This window comes from Trachypithecus francoisi, unplaced genomic scaffold, assembly GCF_009764315.1.
Source record: "Trachypithecus francoisi isolate TF-2019V2 unplaced genomic scaffold, Tfra_2.0 Lachesis_group2, whole genome shotgun sequence".
In the NCBI taxonomy this organism is placed as follows: domain Eukaryota; kingdom Metazoa; phylum Chordata; class Mammalia; order Primates; family Cercopithecidae; genus Trachypithecus; species Trachypithecus francoisi.
In genome coordinates this window covers 40414533-40438581 of record NW_022681465.1, presented here as the reverse complement: position 1 = coordinate 40438581, position 24049 = coordinate 40414533, and the positions used below count along the sequence as shown (strand labels likewise).

The 24049-nt window shown below is 42.9% G+C and overlaps 1 protein-coding gene across 1 annotated transcript; it reads left to right on the top strand.

The window, feature by feature from the left end:
* The first annotated feature begins 632 nt into the window (after positions 1-632).
* On the top strand, positions 633-4556 carry GPR150 (G protein-coupled receptor 150). The gene has a single exon (XM_033179091.1). The coding sequence runs from the start codon at positions 2691-2693 to the stop codon at positions 3993-3995; it is 1305 nt and encodes a 434-aa protein (XP_033034982.1). The 5' UTR covers positions 633-2690; the 3' UTR covers positions 3996-4556.
* The last annotated feature ends 19493 nt before the right edge of the window (positions 4557-24049 follow it).

Below are 24049 nucleotides of genomic sequence, written 5' to 3'. Positions count from 1 at the left end.
CAATTATTAACTTTAAAAATAACAAAAAATTATAATCACAATATACAACACTCAACTGTGAATATTTTTATTTCATAATAATATAAACACCAAATATAAGTCTAACCCAAAATTACAGTATTGTTCTAATGGTATGGGAAATGGAAACAGTAGTGACAGAGGTGTAAGAAGTAAGTCTTTATCTAGTGAGAAGTTAACAGATAATATATCAGTTTGTTAAATCAATAGATAGCATTACACAAATATTATTTACTATTATGAATTAAGTCAATGCCAGAAGAAAGAACAAATAGAGTCTAAATCGGTTCCCACTAGAAAGAGGAGATAAAGAAGTGGAGATGTGTGGAACAGGAAACTCTTTATTAGCCTTCTAGTTCCATTTGACTTTCAAAACTCTGTGCATGTATAATTTTAATAAGAATTAGTTTAGGCCAGGCCCAGTGGCTCATGCCTATAATCCCAACACTTTGGAAGGCTGAGGTGGGCGGATTCTTGAGCCTAGGAGTTTAAAACTAGCCTGGGCAACATAACGAAACCTAGCCTCTACAAAAATTACAAAACTTAGCTAGGTGTGGTGGTGTGTGCCTGTAGTCCCAGCAACTTGGGAGGCTGAGGTGAGAGAATCACCTGAGCGCAGGAAGTCGAGGCTGCAGTGAGCTATGATCATGCCACTTCACTCCAGCCTGGGCAACAGAGTGAGACCCTGTCTCAAAAAAGAAAAAAAAAGAACTAGTTGAAAATCAATGTTTTATCAGATCTTACTAAAGTTAAGTTCTGTGAAATGTAATTTCACTGTAGTCATTTTGAAATGCTAATCTACAGGAGCATTTCAACAAATTTGAGACAAATGATAGACTATCTTGAGAAACACTGAAATGATATTGGCTAGGAAAATCACTGCATGATGAGCATTGCTCAGAGAAGTCTCCCTGGAAGAAGTGCATTATAAACTGGGATGATGTGTGTGCATAGAAAAAGGCCTTGGGCAAAAACTTCTAAAGGGAGAGTATGAAAATCAAATCAGATTTTCCAAGGCTATCACTTAAATGATAGCTCTTTCTTAAATGTCCCACCAGGAACACTTATTCCTATGTCTCCACAGAGCTTCCTTGGGCTCTTCTGGACAATACTGGCATAGTATAAAAGGAATTTTTTCTTAAGTGATGAATTTATAGTCAAGGCAGGAATTTATGCTCAAAGTTATCTGAAAAGCATCATATATCCACTAATTCATCAACTCAACACATACCCACTGATAACTACAACATGTCAGACCAGAGCAAGGCACCACAAAGATCATGATGAAAATAAGCAAGGTTTCTGGCCAAAGGACAACAGCTTGGGAAATGGGATTCCTACAGCAGCTGGCAGAACTATCATGGAACCCACCAAATCTTCCTATGCCATGAATCTTAGAGTTCCAAATGTTTCCTCAGCCTAGGAATGTGAACCCCAGAAAACACTCATACCTCCCTGGCCCCCAGGCCAGGAAGTACAGGAAATTCTACTTTCACCATGATTAATGTGGAGGGTGCATAAAAAGACAAATTGATGCTTGCAACAGGGAAATTAAAATGTGTCTGTGAGGAGGCAGGGCTAAAATGAAAGCAACAACATTTAATCTAAACCATTTCCTGTGACTTGGATTTCTTTTTTTAAAAAATTGGCCGCCTTATCACTTTCTTAGTCACCTTTTCTCTAGGCTTATTGGAGGCGTAGCCCCTCCTAGCAACTTCCCATCTGCTGGAAAACAGAATCAAGAGACTGAGGAGTGTGATGACGCATCCTTCACTGGATGAAAATATTAGGGGAAAAGCAATAAATGCACTATCATTTGCATAAAACCTATTAATGCCCTCTTCAGACTAATGAAATGAATTTTACATCACCAAGAAAGCAGCTGTGACCCACTGCTCCTAGTAATGAGAAGTATATAGAACGATCTGCAAACCACTGCCATTCCTAAAAGCAGCATCATTGACTTTAGTACTCTCTAATTAAAATACTTTCATTCTTGGACAGAGAAGACACATCTTGATCAAAATTCAGCTAACAGGTCTCCTCTTTGCTCAAAACGCTGTTAGGTTTCTTGTGTTCCTGTTTTTCTCATGCTCATGCAGATCCATGGCATTTCAAACCTTTAAAATCAAAACTAATGTCTTTTCTATTTTTTTCCTACTGGCAATCACATTGGAGTGGTGGGGGCGTGTGGTACAATCTCAGTCAAGAGGTCCTCTCTCGTGTGGGTGCTGGGATAACATTGGCGGTATACAATGATCAAGCAAAGCGACCTTCTGTCCTGCTGTGTTCTACACGTCAGTAGAGAACGGATGAGGTTCTCAGAGACCAGGGGTCCGCGGCTTCCGCGAGGGTAGCGTCGGGGGGCGCTGCAGAGATTAGAAAAGTATCCGCCGGGAATGGGAGGGAAGACGCGGAGAAGGTGGAGAATAGGAATCATGTGTGTTCCTCGAGTGTACAACCCACATTTGAGTGACAAATGACGAGGACAATCGACAAAAACAACTAAGCGCAAAGCCGCCCGAATCCATCTCCCTCTCTGTGCGGGTGCGTTTTCAACTAACTTTGGGAACTCGTAGACCTAGCGTCGCTCGCCGCGCCGCCTCGCCTCCACTTCGGTTTCCCGCGTCCTGCCCGCCCTCTTCGGTGCCTCCTCTTCCTCCGGGGCAAGGATGGAGGATCTCTTTAGCCCCTCAATTCTGCCGCCGGCGCCCAACCTCTCCGTGCCCATCTTGCTCGGCTGGGGTCTCAACCTGACCTTGGGGCAGGGAGCCCCCGCCTCTGGGCCCCCCAGCCGCCGCGTCCGCCTGGTGTTCCTGGGGATCATCCTGGTGGTGGCGGTGGCAGGCAATACCACAGTGCTGTGCCGCTTGTGCGGCGGCGGCGGGCCCTGGGCGGGCCCCAAGCGTCGCAAGATGGACTTCCTACTGGTGCAGCTGGCCCTGGCGGACCTGTACGCGTGCGGGGGCACGGCGCTGTCGCAGCTGGCCTGGGAACTGCTGGGCGAGCCCCACGCGGCCACCGGCGACCTTGCGTGCCGCTTCCTGCAGCTGCTGCAGGCATCCGGGCGGGGTGCCTCGGCCCACCTCGTGGTGCTCATCGCCCTCGAGCGCCAGCGCGCAGTGCGTCGTCCGCAGGGCCGGCCGCTGCCCGCGCGTGCCCTCGCCGCCCTGGGCTGGCTGCTGGCGCTGCTGCTGGCGCTGCCCCCGGCCTTCGTGGTGCGCGGGGACTCCCCCTCGCCGCTGCCGCCACCGCCGCCGCCACCGTCCTCGCAGCCCGGAGCGCCCCCGGCAGCCCGCGCCTGGCCGGGGCAGCGTCGCTGCCGCGGGATCTTCGCGCCCCTGCCGCGCTGGCACCTGCAGGTCTACGCGTTCTACGAGGCCGTCGCGGGCTTCGCCGCGCCTGTCATGGTCCTGGGCGTAGCTTGCGGCCACCTACTCTCCGTCTGGTGGCGGCGCCGGCCGCAGGCCCCTGCGGCTGCAGCGCCCTGGTCGGCGAGTCCAGGCCGAGCCCCTGCACCCAGCGCTCTGCCCCGCGCCAAGGTGCAGAGCCTAAAGATGAGCCTGCTGCTGGCGCTGCTGTTCGTGGGCTGTGAGCTGCCCTACTTTGCAGCCCGGCTGGCGGCCGCGTGGTCGTCCGGGCCCGCGGGAGACTGGGAGGGAGAGGGCCTGTCGGCTGCGCTGCGCGTCGTGGGGATGGCCAACAGCGCTCTCAATCCCTTCGTCTACCTCTTCTTCCAGGCTGGCGACTGCCAGCTGCGGCGACGGCTGCGGAGGCGCCTGGGCTCTCTCTGCTGCGCGCCACAGGGAGGCGCGGAGGACGAGGAGGGGCCCAGGGGCCACCAAGCACTCTACCGCCAACGCTGGCCCCACCCTCATTATCACCATGCTCGGCGGGAACCGCTGGAGGAGGGTGGCTTGCGCCCACCCCCTCCGCGCCCCAGACCCCTGCCCTGCTCCTGCGAAAGCGCCTTCTAGGTGCCCAGTGGTCAGAGACGGGTCATCTGTCGCTGAGGCGCAACCTCCAGGGAACTCGAGGCCTGCCAGGGTCTGTCCAGATCACAAGGGGCAGGAGAGTCTGTGAGAGAGTGACACTGAAGTTGTCCCCTTCCTCCACTCTCCTATTCCGTTCTCATGTTTACATTTCCCTACGCTCTTCCAGTTTCTCTTCTTCCCTACAGTTCCTCTCATATCTCCCCATTTGGAGACAGTGAGACACTGGGAAGTTGTAAAAATAAAAAGTTATTTTTGCAGTTTTCTTTCACGCATTTATAGTGCTCTGGATAAGACCATTTATTTTTGCTAAATTACCAAACTTTCAGTATTTGCTGTGTTATCATCTGTATTTACTTATTTTGAATCGTGCTTAAATCAAATGTACCTTCGGCACCTGCAAGTTTGCCTTTTCTTTCCAGGACGAAAATCCCCACATTGCTCTCCCTGGGTAGTCTGAGAATTATACCAGTGCTGTCAGAAATGTAATCATGCTGTCATTTCAGAGCCACAGAGTATTTGTAAAATAAAAACCTTCCCCACGGAGCAATTGGGACTTTTTTTTTTTTTTTAACATGGTAATGTGTTTTCTCAGAAGAAAATCACTGTGGCCTTTATTTCCAGTCTAGTTTTCACTTCAACAGAAGCTGAGGTTGTAGGAAGGAAACATAAAAGCTTGACTTTGTGTCTTTCAAATATACTTGGTTTCTATTGGAAATCGTCCCTGTGCCCCCAGCAGCCTCTAAAGGTGTAATGCTGTGCCCAGATGTAGCCTCTCCATACAAAGTCCCCAGCAAACCAGAGAAAGGAAGCTTCAAGGTGATGCATATGGGTGGGGCTCAATGTCCCAGATGGAGCCTCAAAGAGATTTGCAGCTAGGAAGGAAGTCTAAACCTCAGAATGCTGCATGCATATATAAAACTCCCTTGTTAAAAAAAATGAATTCAATGCCTATTGGTGTAAATAGCTGAGAACAAGGTCAAGGAGTGGATTTGATCAGTAACCTCTTCCTCTCAACTGTTCTTCATTCTAGACAGAAGTGGCAACACTTATGAACAATATATCCATGTGTTTATCAGTGACTTTTATATGAGGATCTAAAGCTTTCCATTACAGTGTTTCTTGTTCATGCACAAATGCAGGCCTAAGATGCAGAAAGGAGAAATGATTGTTTAAAGCTCTTTGTAGCGCCAAGGCTCTCTGAGGGCTGTTTTGTTCGCTAATATATTACAAGTGCTTAAACAATGCTTGACATGTAGTAGGCTGTCAGTATATATTTGTTGAATAATTCATCATATGAGTTAGAGATAGAACAGATAAAAGATATACAAAAGAAAATCTTTACTAAGCTTGGTTTACCTTCCTCCAAAATTTTAACAACATATGTTACAGAGTTGTAGCTTTTCCTTCCTCTCTTTGCTCCTCCTTACCCTGTTGAGGATGCAATGGTCTGCAAAATACCAGGAATAAATCAGCCAAAGAGAGGATACAGTTGTTTTCATGAACCCAAGTCTAGATTATAGCATTATTTATTCATTAATAAACATTTATTACCTGCTTATTTTGTGCTAGTTAATAAGCTAAGCATTGGAGATGCTGAGATGAAAAAGGCACATTTTTCCTTCAAAGATGTTATAGTCAAATGTAGGAAACGATCTGACAATTACATAGCAGTGTCACCTGTGTTATAACAGGGGCATCCAGTCAGGGTGCCAGAAGCACTGAAGAGGAGAATCTGACAATCTTGGGGGACTATGAAGGGACATTAGGAAAGACTCGCCAAAAGAAGCTGGTTTGGGGGTGACCCTTCAGGTCAGGAAACATGTTCTAGGCAATGGGAATAGCACTGCAAAGCATAGGGGAGACAGAACATAGCATAGTCAAGTAATGACAATAGCTTTAGGGTGCCTTTGGGGCCTGACCTAATGAGATATGTGGCAGAGAAATTCAGCCTGGACCCAGTGAAGACAGGTCTGTGTGCCAAGCCAAGAAAGCAAAAAGTAGCCTTTGAAGAATTTAATCAGTTATAATTTGACCAAATTTGAATTTTAGAAAGGTCATCTCAATGATGGCATGAAGGATCACCAAATGGAACGGTAGGGGGAATTCTTAGATGCAGAAATCAAGGAGAATCTCAGAGAGTCTTCAAAATATGATTCCTAATGTTGGACCACTTCGAATGCTCTCAACGGAGATAATACATTTAAAGCAGCTGAGACACGTTTTCTGTTTTCTGCAGTTAAGACTACCCTAACAGAAAAGCTGACTCAGCTGGCTTCAACTTATTATTTCACATGACAAGAAGTCTGGTGGTAGGGCTGTGCCAGCGTTGGTTAAGTAAGTAGCTCAACTTCATAATCAAGGGCTGTGATGGTTAATTTTATGCGTCAACTTGACTGGGTTCAGGGATGCTCAGATAGCTGGTAAAACATCATTTCTGGGTGTGCCTGTGAGGGTGTTTCCAGAAGTAATTAACATTCAAATCAGAAGACTGAGTGAAGAAGATCAATCCTCACCAGGGGCGGCAAGCATAATCCCATCTGTTGAGGGCCCACCCAAACAGAACAAAAAGACAGAGGAAAGGTGAATCCTCTCTCTCTCTTCTTGGGCTGCGACACCCATCTTCTCTTTTCCTTGGACAGTTCACTCCTGTTCTTGGGCCTTCAAACTCCAGGATTTATACCAGCAGCACAAACCTCCACAGCCCCCATTCTCAGGCCTTCAGACTCAGACTAAACTTTACCACCAGCTTTCCTGGTTCTCCAGCTTGCAGACAGTATATGGTAGGACCTCTCAGCCTTCGTGGTCACATGAGCCAATTCCCATAATACATCTCCTCTTATATATCTATTTAAATGCTATTGGTTCTGTTTTTCTGGAGCAGCCTCACTCATACAAGGGCTCAGATCCTTTTCCTCTTTCCAGTTTGCCATCTTGAGTGGCGGACTTGACACTCAGGCCAGTTCCCCTTGAGGTCACAAAATGGCTGCTGCAATTCCAGGCATCACATTCAAATGTAGCAATGTCCAGAAGAAGAAGGATTTCTCTTTTTTGTACCCTTTATAGAAATGAAACAACATGTCTCAGAAGTCCCCAATAGACTCTCCTAAATGGTTCATTTGCCAGAAGTATATCACATGTCCATATTTAGACCTATCATTGCAAGAGAAATGGAGCCACCATGATTGGCTTGAACATGGAACTGAGCATATGAATTGTATGGAGGCAGGAATGAAAAAACTGAGGCTCTACAGTAAAGAAAGAAGAGGAAATGCCAGTTAAAAAGGCAAGACTAAAACTTTTAAACTATTGCAAAAGTGTTATCTAGATTGGTTTTTACAATACAACGGGTATTCAGCTGATTGTTACCTAGAAATTTTGAGAATTCTTCATCTGGGTTGGAAATATACAATACCAACTCAAGAAGTTAATTTGAAATCCCATTAAACTGATGTTTTCCTAGATTTTGTAGATTTAGTTAAGCCCAATTTATATAGAAATTCTTCTCTTGTATAAATAAGGAACTTCCTCTAATTTTAGCCAAATCTGAAACTTGAGTATATAACTAGATGACTTGGTTCCCATCCCTGGAGGCATTTGTAGGTCAGGAAATTTGAGACATTTTCCCTCAGGATGGCCATCCTATTGGTGTTGACCCTAATCTGCATTTCTATAGGCAACACGGAGATTCAGTTGTGTCCTAGTCAAGGAAGTCCCTGAAGGTTATTCAGATTTAGATTCTTGCTAGAGTAGAACATACTATTCACATCACACAGCAAAGGCAAATACACAGGTTGACCCCGAAATTTCCCTCCTTTCTAGGTTATCACCCAAATAGGAAATGATTAGAAGAGAAACCAGATCTACATACTTGCAGTTTGGAAGAAATCAAAGTTGCCCTATAAAATAGAGATAAACCATCCCTCTATTCTGAACATTTTTTGGAGTTAGATTTTAACCACACTACTGCACACAGGACTTCAGGGAACACTTTTCATATAGATGAAGATGTGAACATTACCAGCAGAGTTGAACAATGTGGTGGTCCTGATTTTATAGAACTTTAAAGACTAAATGCAAAGAATTCTACATCTTAAAAAAAACCTCAGTAACATAAGGCCAAAATAAGTAAATATGATTTATGATGTAATTTGAAATGGAAAGAATGCAGAAAACACCCAGGAGTAATAAACCACACTAGTGATTAGTTATAAACAAATACAAAAAATAGAATAGTCTGGTTCATTTGTGGAAGACAGATTTAAAGCATTTTTTTTCTAAGGTATGTCCTAAGAAACACAGAAGATGTTAGAAAATTTGAGGAGTTTCCCTCTGTTCCTAAAAATGTTCTAACTTGATCAAAGGGAAAATATTATAATAAATGTGGGCCGGGCGCGGTGGCTCAAGCCTGTAATCCCAGCACTTTGGGAGGCCGAGACGGGCGGATCACGAGGTCAGGAGATCGAGACCATCCTGGCTAACATGGTGAAACCCCGTCTCTACTAAAAAATACAAAAAAAACTAGCCGGGCGAGGTGGCGGGCGCCTGTAGTCCCAGCTGCTCGGGAGGCTGAGGCAGGAGAATGGCGTAAACCCGGGAGGCGGAGCTTGCAGTGAGCTGAGACCCGGCCACTGCACTCCAGCCTGGGCGGCAGAGCAAGACTCCGTCTCAAAAAAAAAAAAAAAAAAAAAAAAAAAAAAATATTATAATAAATGTGAATGGTCTTCTAAATTAAAATATATTTTGCTGAGTTGGGAGGCAATATAATATAGTGAAAAGAGCAGAATATTCAGAGTCTAAAGACCTGAACTTGACTTTCATCTGTACAGTTAGTAGCTGGGGGACTTCAGGTGGTTTGCTGAATATTTTTGAGTCTTGGTTTTCTCATCAAGAATATGGGAGCTAATACTATGTCCTTCATAGGATAATGAATGTAAAATAATTGATTGGGTGGAGGTGAGGGGAATCTGTTTCTTCAGATTCCCTCAATACATGATAGCTAATGTTATCTTCTAACACTGGGCTATGAGGGATAAAAATCCAGTTGAATAATATTACATGAAGGAAAGCAATAGATCTTGGAGAATTGTCATGGAAAATTAATGCAGCAACAGTGGTACTTAAAAGTAGGGAGTTGGGCCTTACAGACAAGTAGTAGGCATTGTTCATTGCCTTCCTAGCATTTATTTCTCCTTTTCTGACAGTTTTCAGATTCTTATTAGAATGTCTATACCTTTTATAAACAGTCAGCACTTTGAGAAAACCCCAGTGCTCTCCAATTCCAAGACTGTGACTTGATTAGTCTATGCCATTGAAGTAATTTCTCATCCCTCTCACCACCGTATCTTGCTCAGGAATGGTCATGGGATGCAATGAGAGGGAGAGAAGTTTTTCAGGGAATCTAGGAAGGAACCTCTTTTTTTTGAGACGGAGTCTCACTCTGTCGCCCAGGCTGGAGTGCAGTGGCACGATCTCAGCTCACTGCAAGCTCCGCCTCCTGGGTTTACGCCATTCTCCTGCCTCAGCCTCCCGAGTAGCTGGGACTACAGGCGCCCACCACCTCACCCGGCTTTATTTTTGTATTTTTTAGTAGAGACGGGGTTTACCATGTTAGCCAGGATGGTCTCGATCTTCTGACCTCGTGATCTGCCCGTCTCGGCCTCCCAAAGTACTGGGATTACAGGCTTGAGCCACCCGGAAGGAACCTCTTAACTCTTCTGATAAAGCCATAGATGTTAGCATGTTCAATGTCTCTCCACACTAAAGGTAAATGAGGGAGCATGTAACCCTAATGGCTGCTGGTAGCCACTTCTCACCAAGAGGGAAGCCAGCCACAAGATGAAGTCAACATTGTGCATATGGCAAAGTGGAGAGATGAAAAGAACTTAGGTCCTTAATGAACTCACTGTGCTGACAAGACCAAATGCCAGAGGCCTGGCTATTGGATGTCATAGGAAATAAGCCAATACAATTTCTTATTGATTAAAACAGTTGAGTTGAATTTTTTGTTATTTGTAGCCCCAAGCAATCTCTAACTGAAGTAGAAGTTTGGCAAGAAAAAGAGAGTCCCATTTTAGCCTATTGCATAATGGCTTATGTTCTTTATCAAAAAATAGGAATATTCCAAATGTACTTTTATTTAGTCCATCAACCAGTATGTACCAAGGCACTACATTGGACATACTATATAGTGAGAAATAACTCACTATATAGTACCAAGGGGGGATGGCTTTAAACCATTCATGAAACTCCACCCCCATGATCCACTGGGCACAATGGGGCAAATCAGAGTTACAACTCTCACATTTTAAAAACTATGTATTCTACAAAGAACCGCAATTTTTATGGTAAGCACTTTGTTGAGAAACCTCAATCTACAGTTATCATTATTTTTATTTTTAGAGACAGGGTCTCACTGCCACTTAGACTGGAGTGTGGTGGGGCAATGACAGCACACTTCAGTCTTGAACTCCTGGGCTCAAGCAATGCTTCAGCCTCAGCCTCCTGAGTACCTGGGATTGCAAGCGTGAGCCACTGTGCCTGGCTTCAACCTACAATTATTAATGTTACAGAATATTATTTGCAAACTCTTTCTATTACTAAATGTGTTAATTAACTCATTCAATTGTTTGATATCTACAAAGATCCATTCTATGCAAAGCACTATATGGGCTTTATTACATATGTAGATATATACCACTTATCACAGATACATGTTTCATTTAAAATAGCTTTTGAGTGAAAACTTAGGACCAATTATTGTTATTATGCTGCCCTTTTCCATGGATAGATTGGAAAGTGACAATAATAAAACGTGATGGGGTAGTGTATTAGTTCATTCTCATACCACTGTAAAGAAATACCTGAGGCTTGGTAATTTACAAAAAAAAAGAGGTTTAATTGGCTCACAGTTCTGCAGGCTGTACAGCGAGCACAGTGGCTTCTGCTCCTGGGGAGACCTCAGGAAACTTACAATCATGGAAGAAGGCAAAGGAGAAGCAGGCCCATCTTACATGACTGGAGCACGAGCAAGAGAGAGAGTTGGGGAGGTGCTGCACACTTTTAAACAACCAGATCTCATGAGAACTCATTCACTACACAGAACTAATGGGGGATGGTACTAAACCATTCATGAGAACTCTGCCCCCATGGTCCAATAACCTCCCAGCAGGCCCCACCTCCAACATTGGGAAATATAATTCAACTTGATATCTGTGGTGGGAACACAGATCCAAACCATATCATTCCACTTCTGGCCCCTCCAAATCTTATGTCCTTCTTACATTGCAAAATATAATCATGCCTTCCCAACAGTCCCCCAAAGTCTTGACTCATTCAAGCATTAACTCAAAAGTCCAAAGTCTCATCTGAGATAAGGCAAGTTCCTTCTGCCTATGAGCCTATAAAATCAAAAACAAGTTAATTACTAGCAAGATATAATAGTGGTAAAAGCACTGCATAAATATTTCCCTTCCAAAAGGGAGAAATCAGCCAAAAGAAAGGGGCTACAAGCCCATGCAAGTCCAAAACCCAGCAGGGCTGTCATTACATCTTAAAGCTCCAAAATAATCTCCTTTGACTGACTCCATGTCCCACATCCAGAGCACACTTGATGCCAGGAGTGGGATCCCAAGGCCTTGGGCAGCTCTGCCCTATGGCTTTTCAGGATTCAGCCTCTGCAGCTGTTCTTAAGGGCTGGCATTGAATGTCTGTGGTTTCTCTGGGCATAGGGTACAAGCAGTCAGTGGCTCTACCATCCTGGGGTCTGGAGGATGGTGGCCCTCTTCTCAAAGCTCCATTAGCAGTGCCCTACTGGGGACTGTGTGGAGGCTCCAACCCCACATTTTCCCTCTGCACTTCATTAGTACAGGTTCTCAATGACGGCTCTGTCCCTGCAGCAGGCTTCTTCCTGGACATTCAGGCTTTTCTATACATTGTCTAAAATCTAGGCAGAGGCTCCCAAGCCTCAACTCTTGCATTCTGTGCACTTACAGGGTTAATACCATGTGGAGGCCACCAAGGCTTACAGTTTGCACCCTCTGAAGCAGCAGCCTGAGCTGTATCTGGGCCCCTTTTAGCCATGACTAGAGCTGGAGCAGCTGGGATGCAGGGAGGAGGGTCCTCAGGCTGTGCAGAGTAGGTGGGCCCTGAATCTGGCCCAGGAATTCATTCAGTCCTCCTAGGCCTCTGGGCTTGTGATGGGAAGGGCTGCCACAAGATCTGAAATGCCTTTGAGGCCTTTTCCTCATAGTCTTGGCTATCAGCACTTGCCTTCCTTTTAGTTATGCAAATTTCTTCAGCCTGCTTGAATTCCTCCCATGAAAATGGGCTTTTCTTTTCTGTCACGTGCCCAGGCTACACATTTTCCAAACTTTTACACTCTGCTTCCCTTTTAAATATAAGTTTCAGTTTCAGATCATTTATTTGCTCATACATATGAGCATAGGTTGTTAAGAGCAGCAAGGTCACATTTCTAAGTTGCTTAGAAATTTCTTCCACTAGATATCTTAAATCATTACTCTCAAGTTAAAAGTTTCACTGCTCCATAGGGAAAGGACACAATGCCTCCAATTTCTTTGCTAAAGTATAACAAAAGTGGCCTTTGCTCCAGTTCCCAATAGGTTCCTCATTTCTATCTGAGACCCCTTCAGCCTGCACTTCATTGTCCATATTACTATCAGAATTTTCGTCACAGTAATGCTTATTTAAAAAGTAATTCCTGACCATCTCTTCTTACCTTGAGACTGTAAGCAGTTTTTACTGCAGGTTTCAAATATGGTAGACAGGCCTGAGGGACTGGCAAGGGGCAATCTTCCAGGGCTTATTTGCATAAGGGACCTTCAGGTCAAGATTTCATCCTAAGGGAAGAGAAAATAGAGACAGGTAATACGAGGACCCAAGGTTAGAGGAGTGAGTGAGTCTAAATCAGTTCTATGTCTGTTAGTCAAATTGGGCCCATCCAGATCCACCATGGTATCTTCCTTCAGTGTTTTAGTAAAATATCTACAGAACCCCAAGACAACAATATTAGAGACACACAAGCCAGCCACAGATACACGTTACTCCACCTGAGTTTATCAAGCTATTTTTTGGAGGAATTTAAAGGAAAGCTAGTATTCCCTGAGTGGTGAATTTGGGCTGGAATGGCTAAGTAGATGCTTTAATAAAAATTTTTTTTGTTGTTTTTTTTTTTGCAACTAGACTTATAGGGCTGAGGAAACACGGATTAACTAAAATTTATATTGTAAAGTACAAAAAGCAGGATACTTTCTCCTATAAACAGCTGCAAAATTCCATGAAGATTACGTTGGTAGTTATAATAATAATGAAAGAACATTATTTTTTCCCCCATAGTGGTCATATTAATTACAGTTCTTAATTCTATGATTTAATCTCTTTTAAATGTTTTTACTATTATCATCACTATTATTTGGCTATTTGAAGAATCAGTGCTTTTTTTTTAAGTCACAAAAAATACTAACTGATACATTCAAATTGTTTTGAAATTGAAAATTTCAAATTTAGTGATTTTTTTCTAAATAAAGAAATAGAGATGGAGCTTCTCATGTTGCCCAGGCTAGTCTGGGACTCCTGAGCTCAAAGGATCTGCCTGCCTCCACTTCCCAAAGTGCTGGGATTACAGGCATGAGCCACCGCACCTGGCCTGTCACCAACTCATGCACCATCATGCCTGGCTAATTTTCCGATTCTTTAATGGAGACAGAGTCTTCCTATGTTGTATAAGCTGGTCTTGAACTACTGGGTTCAAATGATCCTACCACCTCAACCTCCCAAAGTGCTGGAATTACAGGCATAAGCCTGGCCCAAATTTAATGACTCTCTAAGGGGAAAATAGAAGAGAGTTTTCTATATCTTCCTAATATATTTCAGGGCTTTTTAGTTGTCATGAACAAAAATCCAGTCAACCTGACTTAAACCAAAAGGAAATTTATAGGTTCTTGAAATCAAAAGGTCCAATAACACAAAATAGCTTCAGGCAGAGCTGGATCCAGGTACAGAAAATATGTCATCAGGAATCCGTCTCTCCCCATCTCTTAGGTCTCCTTTGCTCTTGGTTGGCTTAATTCCTAGACAGTCTACCTCCCTAGTGATGAAGGGGCTTCCAACAACACACACAACCAGATTAATGAAGCCAGTAGAAAGGAAGTGCCTTGTTTCACATAATTTCAGCAAAATATCTAGAATTGACTGCACTGAATTGGGTGCATGGTCAGATCTGCGTTATGTGAACCTCTTTTTATAAGAAAGGGCAGGGGCAGGGGTGTATATGTGGCCCACTTAGACTACGTAGAAGTGTTGCCCAAGAGGAATTCCCTAAAAAAAAATTTACCAGAAAAAGAGAAAGTGAATGACAACAGAGTCAACTATACATCCCCAAATCTCCACTGAAGGAAATCAAATGATACACGTTTATAAATGCTATGGATTCAGATTAAAATTATAAATAATAATTTTATTAACCTTATTCTGTGTGCTTTGCATCAATTATGCCTGCAAATTTTTCTTTACATCTCTTCCTGAAAGTGCTCTGAGTGATCTATTATTTCCCATAGTTTTTTTTTTTTTTTTTTTTTTTTTTTTTTTTTTTGAGACGGAGTCTCGCTCTGTCGCCCAGGCTGGAGTACAGTGGCCGGATCTCAGCTCACTGCAAGCTCCGCCTCCCGGGTTCACGCCATTCTCCTGCCTCAGCCTCCCAAGTAGCTGGGACTACAGGCGCCCGCCACCTCACCCGGCTAGTTTTTTGTATTTTTTAGTAGAGACGGGGTTTCACCGTGTTAGCCAGGATGGTCTCGATCTCCTGACCTCGTGATCCGCCCGTCTCGGCCTCCCAAAGTGCTGGGATTACAGGCTTGAGCCACCGCGCCCGGCCATTTCCCATAGTTTTTTAAGCACAGAAGTATACAGATGATTAAAACTTTAGGGCCGGGCATGGTGGCTCACGCCTGTAATCTCAGCAATTTGGGAGGCTGAGGAGGGTGGATCACCTGAGGTCAGGAGTTCAAGACCAGCCTGACCAACATGGAGAAACCCAGTCTCTACTAAAAATATAAAAATTAGCCAGGTATGGTGTGCACCTGTACTCCCAGCTACTTGGGAGACTGAGGCAGGAGAAATGCTTGAACAGAGGAGGTAGAGGTTGCAGTGAGCCAAGATCATGCCATTGCACTCCAGCCTAAGGACAGAGCGAGGCTCCATCTCAAAAACAAGAACAAAAACAAAAAACAAAAAAAAAACCAAAACTTTAGCCTGGATCATCATCCTTGAGGTTATACTAAGAGAAACATTTTGGGTTAATGCCTACTAGACATTCAGGAATCATTGTGTAAGCTTTGACCTTCATCTTTCTGGTCAATAAAGTCACACCACTATGCCAAGAGCATTAGACTTGCTCTTTCTGAGTTATTGAGATGGGCTTTCAGAGTGCATTTTGAATTTTCAAGAAGATTTTTATTTTTTACTTAGCATTTATCATTATTGTATATTTTTAAATATAGCTACTAAGAACTTGTCCTAGTCCCAGAGTGTACTCTAAGAAGCAGAAGATGCTTCAGTATTAATGTTATTGTAAGGGGTAAAAAAGAGTTTCAGAGTCAAATGTTTGGAACACTAGGTTAAATATGCTTCTTTTTCTTTAACTTCTTATTATAAAGTTACAGAAAAGCTAAGAGTAACACAAAAGAACACCCACATATTAACCACTAAAGTTCAGCATTGTTAACATTTTGCCATCTTCATTTATATATATGTATATAGTTGTTGGTGGTGGTGAATAACTTGAAAATCAGTTGCAGACTCATGATAACATTAAACTTTGCTTCCAAATACTTGAGCATGCATTTCCTAAGACATTCTTACATAACCACAGAAGCATTATAACACTTAAGAAAATTAACAATAATTTTTTGTAATACCATGTAATACCCAGTCCATGTTCAAATTTTCCCTTTTTTTCTGAATACTACTTGTATAGATAATTTTTTCTTTTGAACTAAAATCTAGAGTTCACACATTGCATTTGATTGTTATGTCTGTTTAGTGCCTTTTATTTTAAAACAGTCTTCCTGAACTTTTTAAAAAGAGTAGTGTATTTTTTTATGAGACCAAGTCAGTTGTCTTGTATTAATAGAATATTCCACATTGTGGATTTTTCTGAATGTTTTCCCATGATATCTTCTCATTTATTCTTCCCTTCTTAACCAGGTTTCTTTACAGCAGAACCTCTCAGAGTCTTTAAAGGTCAATGGGCAAAACTACTCTCTAAATGAACACCTTCTAGCAGCCTCTGCCATCTTCACAATAACCTTCCACAATCAATGAAGCACACACATGCCAGAAACACCAGCCCTAGCAGAGTGTCAGATGGAAACATGCATGCCTTACCCCTCGAGTCTCATGTGAAAGGACTTCTATTGGACTCCCGCTCCTGCACACTCTCCTCTGTTGGGATTAGAGGGGCCCAGTTAAAAATGAAACAACAACAACTAAAAAACAAAAACCAAAAACATCATATCTGGGCTCTAAACTAATGTCTGGGGGAAATTGAGGCTCAGAGATTAAATCCTCTTGCAAGTAAAGCCCAAAGTTATCAAAATCTGAAGGGTCAAAGTTCGAAAATCAAATTTTTCTGCACTTCTATGAAAAAAATCAGAGCTCTTCCTATTTCTGATTCTGCACAACCTCAGCTGGGGGACTCCTGAAGCCTTCAGCAGCCGCATCTACAGTCTATCTCTGAAGTTGTATTTGTTCATTTTCCATTTTCTGATGAGCCTCACTCTTTTTTTTTTTTTTTGAGACAGAATTCACTCTTGTTGCCCAGGTTGGAGTGCAATGGCACGATCTCGGCTCACCGCAGCCTCCGCCTCCCGGGTTCAAGTGCTTCTCCTGCCTCAGCCTCCCAAGTACCTGGGATTACAGGCATACGCCACCACACCCGGCTAATTTTGTATTTTTAGTAGAGACGGGTTTTCTCCATGTTGGTCAGGCTGGTCTCGAACTCCTGACCTCAGGTGATTCGCCCACCTTGGCCTCCCAAAGTACTGGGATTACAGGCGTGAGCCACCGCACCCAGCCGAGCCTCACTCTTTTAAAGAGTTAAAAGTCTTAGCAGAAGCCAGAACATTATCGTAGCACTAGCCTCTCACCTACCCACCAAAGTTAGAAAACAAATCATTCTCTGTCCCTGGAGCAACTGCCAAATAAAGATATACTTCTAGAACCCAAAAACTCTAGCATAGGCTTAGAATCTGAGAGGAGAGACTCTGTGTCTCAACTTCCTCAGGGTGGCTGTCAGTCTCTCAGTGCAGGCAATCCAAACCTATACCCTGTGCAGGTAAACTATTTGGGAGAAATCTTTTCATAAGAGGTTCATTTGGGCATCATGCTGAACAAATCTGGGGAATGGAGTGGGCAGAGGGTGAGCCATTCACAGACACAGGCAATAGAGTCATTCTGCCTTCCAACAAGTTTAGAAATTTACAAAGGTGGAGGCCCTAGTCTCCACGTGTCTTTCACTTCTTATCAATTAAAATTCTCTTCATTGCCATGTCCATGCTGAGCCCTTGTACTTAATTGAGCAAGATCTCTGTCTATTGACATGGAGCTCTCTTGGGAGTGTGTTTTCAATCCTGTGCCTCAGTGGCTGTTTTCAGTGACAGGCTAAACAATCTGCCTTGAGCTACGCTTTCTCCAGAGCTCTCTTGATGATGTGGAGTGACTCTGAGCATGTGGACGTGCTACGGGAATCTAAGGTTTGTCCTTCCACAGTTCCTTCTCTGGCCCAGAATGCAGAATGAAATCTGAAGCAGTGCTGCCTACCCATCCCCACATGGGCAATTTCCAGTTAGGCACACGCGGCGCTCAGCCGCCTTACAGTTTAAATGCAGCTGGGTATAGATTTAGATGACAATGTGGGGAAGGGTTCTCTTTAAGAAAAAGACACAAAACAATACATTTAAAAATACATATAAAAGCAAATATTTAATTAGAACGATTCATCACAAAAAATACAAATAATTTTAAAACCGCCATAATAGCCAACATTAATTGCCAGACACACCTCTATAATAGCTTTTGCCTACAATCTTGTCTACTTACTCTCTAGTCATCCCTCCACACAATAATTTTATGATAATATTTTATATAAATGGAACCGATAGATAATTCAATCTTTCCTACAGTATTAATCTTTTTTTTAATAGACAGGAAGCATAAAACAAACTTAGTTTGTAGACCCGGTACAGGTTTGTGTACTTTAGACATAGGAATTCTGATAAATTATATTTTAGGTGATTCCCATCAAAAAAGATGTGATGGGTTTATAGTTTACATGATGTTATTACCAAGCACATTTCATGTGTACTGTCAATGAGAACAGAATCCCACACTTACAACATTACCGAACATCTGATGATGGAATTTTCTGCAGCCTAATTTCTGGCTCCATCCATTTCAAATCTGGCTTCTGCTCTAGGACTCACATATTTTCATGTCAGGCACTGTCCCACCTTCACATTTTGAGAGAACCCTGGCCCTCACCCTCATTCGGGCATACAGGGAGAGTCACCACAGTGAGCAGTTGGAGAATTCTTGGAAGCTATAAACCATACAACTATATCCCACTAAACCCAAACTAAATGTATTTCCAACTCAGAAGCCCCTTCGCCAGGTCCCCAAAATGTCTGAGTGACAGAAGGAAAACAGACAATGGCCTTGATCCACAGAAGTTAAGTTACCTTGCTTTTACACATTTTACAAAAACATTATTATCATTATTCCTCCCTGTCTTCTTTCTCCTTTCTGAACAATTCAGTCCTAAAGCCAGCAGGTGGGACAGAGTAGGGTAGACACACATGCTGGCTAGGGGGATGGGAAGGAGGAGTGACCACAGTGGCTCCCAGAGGAGTGTCAGAGCCCTCGAGGGACAGATGGCAACATGGTGTGGTGATGTAGCATGGCCAGCTCAAGCCCAGTGGGAAGGGAATCAAGGGGCAACCTACAGAGGCTCAAAGTCCAATCTCTGTGATGTGCTTTCATTACCCGAATCTAATCAGGAGGAAACATCAGACAAATTCAAATTGAGGGACATTCTACAAAATGAATGGCCTGTAATCTTTAAAAATGCCAATATCATAAATGTTAAAGAAAGAGTAAGGAAATATCTCAGACTGAAGAAAGCTGGAAACATGACAACTAAACATACACTCTTGATTCTGAACTGAATTTGAGGATTAGATGGTAGTGTGTCAGTGTTAACTTCCTGATTTTGATGGCTGTATTGTGGTTATGTAGAAGAAGGTCCAGATTTGGAGAAAATACATACTAAAGCATTAGGGAGTGACGGGGCATCAGATTGGTATTATACTCTCAAATGGGTGTTTGGGAATAGAGTTTCCCTGTACTTTTCTGTATTTTTGTGTTTGTTACCAAATTATATATAATTATATATATGAGGGGTGGGGTGAGAGAGAGAGCGAGAGCATATGACCATGTGAACACATTACTAGTGTCCCTGAGGACCTCAGGATCTTGGAAAGGCCCCATGCAAGTGTGGGAACCTGAAGCTTCAGTTTCATTAATATCATTACCTCTAACTGCAGCAAACCTGACCCTACCCACTACTGTCTGAAAGGCCAAAGTCCTTAAAGACATAATTTAGTCCTTGTCTTAGTTATACCTGCTCTCTTAGGTCTGTGTGGCCTCTCTGTCTCTGCTAACACTCAGCGTAGCAGAATGAATATGTTCTGAATGTTGTTCAAGGTCAAGGAGCAGCAGCTTGCACCCGAGGCCCACATCACCTGAAAACCTCTGGGGTTTGCCTTTACTGGGCCCACATAGCTCTGTTGTGTGTGTTTGCTAAGTCTGACTTGGTTCAAATGGCCAGTGTTTTGCTTCAGGCTCAATGCAGGGTCGGTAGTGTTTGCTGATCAGACACTCTTCTCCACACCCCTACTTACGTCAGCTGTGTATCATTTACTTAATGCTCAGGACTTGGAGTCCCACCAGGCAGATAAAAATCAGGAGTCCCACCAGGCAGATAAAAATCAGGAGTGAACAAGAAGTGTTTCAGCTATTCAAATCGCCAACCTTCACTCACTTCTCCTGGTATGCTCAGCTTAGCTCCTTTCTTCTTTCTACAGATTTGTGTACCTGTAGAGAGGGTACAATCTAGTCTGTCCTCTAGAGAGGACAGTTTTAAGAGAGTTTTGATACATAAGTTTAATTCAGGAGGCTGTTAGTCCCTTTGGCTGCACGTTTAAGCTACCCCAATTGAGATGTTCATAGTTAAATAAAGTTCACACCTTGATCTCTTTCTGTGTCTCTCAACTGGTTCCAAACTCAGGCAGAAAATAAAAGAAAGGTGTTATTGGAGCCTCTCAAAGTCCAACACAAATAAAAGATGACAGCATCTTCAGGGTGGTGATAGCAGATAAGGTAAGAAGCGGTGTAATTTCAGATACATTTTAGGAAGAATCGGCAGGACTCAGTGCTGGATTAGATATGGGGGGATATCAAGGGATCCCTAAGACCCCTTCACATTCGGAGATTCACTAGATTCTGGGACTCATTACAGTTACGCTATTACAGAAACTTAGTAAGGATACACAGCTGGATTATAAAGAAAAAGACTCAGGCAGAGCATGCAAGACTTTTGTGTGCAGGATTCCTATGTGTTCTCCCTCTCACGAGGGGTCACACAGACTGCATTCTTCCTCCAGAAATGAAAATGTAGAAACATGCCTACAATGTTTTTGCCCAGGAAAGACTGAGACTCAGCAGCCAAAGTTTTTATCGGGGATTGGTCACAGGCACCTCTGCTTAGCAGGTACCAAGTTCTAGAATCTCAGAAGGAAGGCAAGTGATCAGCATAGACACATTGTTTGTACAAATAGCTTAGGCACAGTGAGTCACTTTTATCATTTAGGGAAAGCTTTATATGTGTAGGTGTAGGTGTCAGGTAAACTCACCTGATAGCAATAATTTATGCATACCTTCAGAATGACCCCATATGGCAGATGCACCTGAATGCATGTTCTGAGCTAGGGAATCTGGGAGTAGCCAACCTGGAGAGTAATTCTTTGTCTATGAGAAACACCTAATACAGGGAACTGAGGCCCTGAATTTTGGGATACATGAAGGTTGCCAGGTGGAGATTATTAGGGGGAGGGTGTAAAGTGAAAATACCATGTAAACTGCATGATGGTTGCAGGCGGTTGCAGTTTTCCTGCCCAGCCCACCACCACTGGACTCTGTAAGCACCTAATAAAACACCATGTTTTGTTTGCTAGCTCTAGGTCTGTTCTTCGGCCTCTTGAACCTGGTTCCTTTCCTACTGAGGTTAATGGGGCTTCGGCACAACAGTAAGAGACTGTTTACCTGCCAAGTTCTCACATGTCAGCGAAGGGCCAATCTTGCAAGCAGAACTTTTTAAGGATAGCAGTCTCAGGTCAGTTATGTGAACTCCTTTCTGTATGGGCGGGCAAGAAGGGGTGCGGTAAGGAAAAGGGAGGAGTCAAGGAAGACATGCAGATTTCTCCCTTAAGCCTGAAGATGGACAGTGTTGTCACTTATGGAGATGGAGAAGACAAAGAAATGCAGATTTATGGGAGAGAACTAATATTTCGATTTTGAACACAATGAAATTAGAGATAGCTATGAATTATCAGGTCAAACTATTGTATGTTATAAACAACCTTAAAATTCCAGGGGCCTTAACATAATAAAAATTTATTTCTCACTTAAGTTATGTGACTTTCACGGCTTAGTGGAAGTTAGGGAATTGGTGGGGTGATGTGGTCTCTGTTCTGCATAGTCACTCAGGGACCCAGGCTGGTGTAGGCTCCACCATCCAGAATGTTGTTAATTCTTATGACAGAAAAAGAGGCAACTGGAGAAGTCTCATCTCAGCTTTTCTATGCTTCAGTCTACAACCCATTGTTCAAAACTGGCTATGTGGCCGCAACAAACTGTAAGTGGAGCTGGAAAATGTGGGGTAGTCGATGGGATGTCTGGTGAGCACCACTGTTTCTGCCACAAGAGCCCCATGGAAATGTCAAGTAGGCATCGCCAACAAACGTATGTCTGGAGACATTAATGTAGGAGTCATAAGCACATAGGTGGTATTTAGAGCCACCCTCACTGTCTCATAATCTGAGTTCCAGGGCCTAGTAATGGCAGTATTATCACCCTTTTCTGGTGTAAAGGAGTAGGAAATTCAGATCGGTGGACACCCTTCAAACTTCCCTATAGTGAAACTAGGAGCACACAGGTGCCTTCACTAGCAATCAAAACAGATTTTGGCTTAGGATTGAAGGCAAGTTTTTAACTTCTCTAAGACGGGAGTCTTGGTACCTGAAAAGTCTGCCTAGAAACAGCCTGATGCTCACGGCAGAGGGACTAGACTCACAGTTTTCAGTTGAAACCATACATGAAGATATTGAGAGCCAAAATCAGGGGGAAAGCTGGCCACAGGTACCACTAGGTGTCACTAATAGGCCAAGGTTAGAAGCATAGAAAAGACTAAAAGAACAAATGAAGGAAGAAAAGAAAAGGTAAAACATGCCCCAAGGTGGCCACAGGTGAAACTTGGTGGTAGCATTGCTCACATTGTTCTATTGAAAAAAAAAAAAAGAAAGGCAAAATAACAGTAGGAATCATGAACTTTATTCTAAACAATAATGACTTCCAAATAGACTGGATGGTTTCTTGCTGTTACCTAATGTGCACGCCTGTGTGTGAATGGTTTTGTGCGTTTGTGTGTGTGTGTACTTGGGAAATGAAGAAGGGTAGTTTATTCCGACCTCCATTATAGCTTTCCAAACATCACATGACTAACCATATGAATACTTTTGGTAGAGATAAAAGAAAGTTTCTCTTCTTTCATCCTTCTTGTGTGCATATGCATGTATAACTACTGAGGTCTTCAGTTTATTCAAAATCAAATTTAAGGTCGATGGATCTAAGATGTGTCCTTTTTTAATGTCCAGAATATGACAAAGTGAAAAAGGATTTCTAAAATGGCAAACCTCGTTTAGTCCTTCGATGACAAGCTGGGGACTGCTAACACCTTCCACGTGCCAATAAAATCATTTGGGATGACTACCAGATAATGGAAATTGTAACAATTCAAAATATATTTTATCTCTTTGATAAGTGATACATCAAAACTAGATAGTTAATTTGTGTTTGGGTCAGTGAAACAAATGGCCAAAAGGGAAATGACCCTATACAATATTATTGATCACCCTAAAACTGTACTGAAAAGAAGAGAATCAGAAGAAACTAGCACTGGAGGCAAATTATTCTGAGCTATTCAGCTTCTTACAGGTTGAGGCTCATTTTTAAAAATGGCATTTATATAGCACGCTGAGGTATAACGGACAAAGTTCCTGGGTTTCGGCTGCCCTAGGTTCACTGGGCCACCCTAGAGCCGGAGATCAATATGTCACCATACTAAATACAAGTTGTAGTGTTCAACCTTGGGTTCACACTGGAATCACTCAGGAAGTTAAAAACATATATTGAATCTGCCCACCCGCCCCCAACCCCAAATAAATCTGTGTTTTATTTTGTTGGTCTGGCATACGGACTGGGCATCACGACTTTTCAAAACTCCCAAGCGACCCTAAGGCATAGCCAGGGTTAAGAACCACTGCATTGGAAGGTAGTCAAGGAAACTTTTAAAAACTTAGGCTCATCTAGTTTCCCAGCTCAGAACACAAATATGAAAGTTTGGTGGTTTTCTTTGTTGTTGTTGTCAATTCAGGGAAGTCTAATGAGAAAAAAGCAAAATTGCAAAGTTCAAAATATGAAAGTGAAAACTCTCCATCTCCTCCCAAAGCAACCAATATTGTTTCTTTTGATTTTTCGAGAAAAAGTTTATATACATACCTGCATGTTTGTATTTCAAAAAATAATTTTTGTTTACATTAAAGACAGCACACCGCATATAGTATTCCATGCTTTGCCTTTACTATTCATTACATCATGAACCTGTCCTTTGAGTATACAGTACACAGCCA